The sequence below is a fragment of the Acanthamoeba castellanii genome (genome assembly GCF_000313135.1).
Source record: "Acanthamoeba castellanii str. Neff unplaced genomic scaffold scf7180000084692, whole genome shotgun sequence".
Taxonomy (NCBI): Eukaryota; Discosea; order Longamoebia; family Acanthamoebidae; genus Acanthamoeba; species Acanthamoeba castellanii.
Genome location: NW_004457717.1, coordinates 11,902 through 16,678, shown reverse-complemented (window position 1 = coordinate 16,678; position 4,777 = coordinate 11,902). Strand labels below are relative to the sequence as shown.

Below are 4,777 nucleotides of genomic sequence, written 5' to 3'. Positions count from 1 at the left end.
GGTCGAGGTACGGCGTGACCCTCCACCCTTTCGTAGCCACTTCGTGTGTGTGTGTGTGTGTGTGTGTGTGTGTGTGTGTGTGTGCAGTGCGTGCTTGCGCGTGTGCGCTCACTTGCTCCTCCTTTGGAATGAGCACAGTTCGTGTCTGTCACCGGTCGAATCTGACGCCAGCTATCAGCTGGGGAATATCCTATTCGTTTACTGGTAAGCCCACCTCAACAAGCCACGCACGCAGCACGCAGGCACGCACGCACGCACGACAATCTAAACAAAAGCGCTGTGTCTGGTCCACTTGTAGGATCCTCAAGCGAGTGCAGGAGATGATGTGTATCAGGTGGAGCACACACGCGTGGGGCGACTTCATGGAGTCCAACCGGTGGGGCTTCCGCTTTGTGGAGACCGACATCGCCTCGTTCGAAGCCCGCACCAAGCACATGGGTATCATTTCCCTGTACGAAGGTCACACCACCCACCTCGCCCTCGCTTGAACCCCGTACCCGCGGTTAAACTGGGACTCGCCCACTCACTCACTTTCGATCGTGACAGGCACGGCGTCGCTACTGCCGGCCCTGCTCCCCAGCACCGAACCGCGCGAAGCCATCCGCCTCCTGCGGGACGCTCGAGTACAGCCCAACCCGACCCACCTCGCTCGGCTTCTTTGTCGATCGGCCTTCACCGCTGGCTGACCTCCGTGATGTGTGCTGCGTGGGCGTAGACGCACCTGTTCAACGCATGGCAGTCCAACTCGGACGACTTCAGTACCTTGCGACAGCTCGGCGTGTGTAACTTTGAGCTCGCGCAGCGCATCGAGTGCGCTCCTCATCAACCCCCCTTCCACCTGCCGGCTCACGCGATCTATCATAGCTAACTCATCACCTCTACTGTTCGTCAATGGCCACGTCCTGGCAGGAAGCGGTGGCAAGAGAAGCGGTCGGCGGCGGCGGCGGGGTCGATGCGACTCTCGTCTTCGGGGCAGCGCAGACTGCAGGACAGCAGCAACTCAGAGACGGACTCGGTCACCTCTCTCGGTGATGGCGACGGTAGCGAGGCCGAGACCTCCACCATACTCAAGCGCCACGATCTCTCCGCCACCCCGACCCACGTGCCACGTCAGCGCTATCAAGTCAAGACCGAGGAGCAAAAGGGTGCGCTTTCGCCGTGTGGCTAGCTGGCAAGCGCGCCGCCGCCGCCGCCGCCGCCGCCGCCGCCGCCGGGCCTAACGAACTCGCTTTGCAGAGATTCAGATGCTGGCCGAACAAGCCGTCGACAACTTCAAGAAGGCCGCCACCATCAGGCCCGAGGACAGTATGATCCGCGTGCAACTCGGTGCGTTTGTATTTGATCGCTATTTTCGTCATCATCATCGTCGTCATTGTCGTCATCATTGTCATTGTCATTGTCATCGTCGTCGTCGTCATTGTCGTCATCGTCATTGTCGTCATAGCTCACGCCAATGTCTTTGGTTTGTCATCTGTCGAAGGGCTGGCCCACGTCATGCGGGCCAGGTGCCGCGCCCAGAGGCAGGAAGACTTTTACCTGGCGGCCCAGATCTTCGAGGAGCGCCTCGCCCAAGGCAACAGTACGACACAACACACAACACACACACACCACACACACCACACACACCACACACACCACACACACCACACACACCACACACACCGCACACACCACACGCACACACACACCACACAACACACACCAACGGCAAACACGACACACAAACGCACGCAGCTGGCCTGGTGCTGGAGCGCGTGCTCTATCCGGCGCTGCAGAGCCGGGGCGAGGAGCTGAGCGGCTTCCTCCGCATGCTCTACCACTCGACCCCGCTGGTACTCTTCTTCGCACGGCACATGGGACCCGCGACGGTGGTCGACGACGGGGAGTCGAGGCCCAGTCGTACCATGACCGAAGGCGTCGCCGACGCCATCGCCGTGTGGGAGTCGCAGCAGCTGACCGAACTGAAGCTGAGCCAAAGCACGCGCTCGACCGACTCGACGACGCGCAGCAAACCTGCGGCGGCGGCGCCCGAACTGCAGCAGAGCGGGGACAAGGCCTTCTGGGGCCTGCTCAAGGAGGAGCAGAAGCGCGACGCGGCCCAGCAGCAGACCACGACCGTAGGCCCGAAGACGAATAACGGCGGCGGCGGCGGCGATGATGATGTCGGGTGGTGCCTGGACTTTGCCGAGTCGGGCGAGGTGCTGACGGACCCGGCGGTGCTCACCCTCCAGAGCCTGTTCGACAACACGCCGCGGCACCGGCTTCACGGCCTCGCCATCGCGTCGATGAGCTTCGCCGGCTGCGACCTACTCACCGACACCTCGCTCGCTTCCCTCTTCCGCTTCCTCCGGCGCACGCAGCACGACGCCGACCAGGCGCTCACCACTGCTGCCAGCGCCAGCGCCGCGGTCGCAAACCACATAGATGCCCCGCAGCTCGGCAGCAGCGCGAGCGTCGGCAAGCAGAAGCGATCGAGCGAAAAGCCCAACAAGAAGCAGGCGGCGCTCAACAAGACGGCAGTGGCCGACCACAACGCTGAACCGCAGCGGACGGCGCGGGTGTTCCCCGAGGAGGTGGACTTGGCGATGTGCAACATCACCGACGCGACGTTGCTGCAGATCGCGGGCGGCGGCGGGGGAGAGGCTGATGAGACGTCGTCATCGTCATCGCCGGTGAACAACCACCGACTGCGGCGGATCAGGCTCGACGGCTGCCGGACCGTCACGGGCGGCGCCATCGCTGCCCTGCTCGCCCGCTGTCCCAACCTGGAGAAGCTCGCCGCCAGAGACTGCCCCGCCATCGCCTGGTCAAAGAAGACGGTCACTCAGGTACGCGATCACATGTGCGTGTTGTGTGCGTGTTGCATGCAAGTGTTGAGTGCTGCGTGCGTGCGTGCGTGTTGTGTGCGTGTGCGTGTGCGTGTGAGTGTTGCGTGTGCGTGATTGTGAAGGTGGCTCACATGCGGCACTCCGGCGCAGGCCCTCAAACAAGCAACGCAGCTCAGGGTGTTGGATGTGCGAGGCAGCGATGTCAGCGAGAAGTGGGTCCAGGCCACCAAGAAGAACTCCACCCAACTCTCCATTCTCCACTCCCTCTAAAGTATCTTAATATTCTTATCATTGTACGATGGCCAAGAAGAACGGAGTATGCTGCAATGCAGCGTCCAATCAACAAGTTGTAAAGTTCTAGGCGGGGCTTTTCTTGATGATGTAGAGCAGGAGGAGGGAGATGAGCCGGAAGCCCACGGCCATGCCCGCCAACACGCCCAGGCAGGGTCCCATCTCGGTGAACACCAGGTGCTGCTGCTTGAGGATCACGTTGCCGTCGTAGCCCAGGCACTCCTCCGGCACGCTCGACGGACAATCGTACATGTTGTCCTTGAGCTCGTTCACCTGAGCACCCCCACCACCATGAACGTCCATCATCAGCCTCAACCACCCATTGCCATGACTGTAGTAATGGAGAGTCGCGTACGGCCATCGCCGCGTAGGTGTATTGTAGATAGGAAGTGTAGCCAATGATCTCCAGGTAGATGATGAACGTGTCGGGGTTGATGAGGTAGCCCGTACCTGGTCATTCGAACACATCAGCGATCAACGACAGAGAGAAGTGAGGGTGGTGTCATTGACAGGTTGGGTGTTTCGCAAGGGTTGCGGCCGCGTACAAAGATTCCAGAAGGACACGAAGGAGTTGGCCGCGAGCGAAGCGGTCGCAAACGTCCGCGTGAGTGCGATGAACAGGAATCCCAGCGATTCAGCCACGTACTGCGCAAGGCTGGAAAAAAAAAGACACGTCAACCAACCGTAGTTGCACACACGACACTCACGACACTCACGACACTCACGACACGACACACATAACACCGACACGACACGACGCACGACAAGGTGGACGTACAAGACGCAGAGGGTGAACCACAGGAAGGCGTCCCACTCGGGCCGCAACCCGGTCATCCAGTAGTAGATGCTCGAGAAGATGATGGGCATGATCACCGCAAAGGGGAACGACGTGGCCAGCATCGACAGAAAGTAGGGCAACACCGACACCATGTTGTCGTGCTGCTCTCGGCTGAACACCTTCAGCTCCTCCTCGTCTGTGTAGTCGACGACACGCAACACGACACGCAACACGACACGCACACGCGTGTGATTGAGTAGGCCACGCGGGTCGGCCGGCACAGGGAAGGGTAGCGTACAGTGTAGCATGGTGGTGAGCATGACGACGTAGGGCTGCAGGCCCACAACGCCGAAGATGGCGCCGAGCCGGCCCTGGATGTCTTCCTTGCTGCCGTCGCCCACTTGCAGGAAGATGAGCCCCTGGTAGTGTGGGGTGGGGTGGCGTGCGACGTGTGTCGTGTGTGTCGTGTGTCGTGCGGCGTGTGCGGCGTGTGGTGAGTGAAGTCAAAATGGATGGTGAAGGCGGCCGGTCAGCCGGGACTTACCATGGCGATGGCCATGAGTACGGTCTCGAGCAGTTGCGAAACGAGATAGGCGTAGTTGCGGAACAGGTGCTTGAAACCGCGATGGGTGAGCACGCCGGTCTGAATCAGGTAGTTGGCCTTCTTGGCTCTCACCTAGACGCACACATGACACACACGACACGACACGACACACACGACACACACGACACACGGTCAGAAGGCGTCATGTGTGCGGTTGGAGTGCAGCAGATGATGTGATGTGCCTGGCCCATGAGCTCGCCTCGGGTGGTGACGGTGTTGGCGCGCTGGCGTCGGGGTGAAAGCGGCGTCTCCATGAAATCGGGGTACGAGGCGTCC

General features: G+C 60.9%; 2 protein-coding genes across 2 annotated transcripts; one reads left to right on the top strand and one right to left on the bottom strand.

Annotated features, from left to right (window-relative positions):
- Window positions 1–320: 320 nt before the first annotated feature.
- Window positions 321–3,098, top strand: ACA1_350490 (uncharacterized protein; the record flags this gene model as incomplete). The annotated part of the gene is made up of 8 exons (XM_004357646.1): window positions 321–438; window positions 547–623; window positions 716–810; window positions 910–1,145; window positions 1,237–1,326; window positions 1,481–1,579; window positions 1,735–2,828; window positions 2,979–3,098. 8 exons carry the CDS (start codon window positions 321–323, stop codon window positions 3,096–3,098), a joined length of 1,929 nt encoding a protein of 642 aa, XP_004357703.1.
- An 87-nt stretch (window positions 3,099–3,185) lies between these two features.
- On the bottom strand, window positions 3,186–4,647 carry ACA1_350480 (ABC2 type transporter superfamily protein; the record flags this gene model as incomplete). Its single annotated transcript, XM_004357645.1, has 7 exons — window positions 3,186–3,392; window positions 3,475–3,569; window positions 3,665–3,774; window positions 3,898–4,093; window positions 4,196–4,316; window positions 4,442–4,573; window positions 4,630–4,647. The coding sequence occupies 7 exons, from the start codon at window positions 4,645–4,647 to the stop codon at window positions 3,186–3,188; spliced, it is 879 nt and encodes a 292-aa protein (XP_004357702.1).
- Window positions 4,648–4,777: the final 130 nt, after the last annotated feature.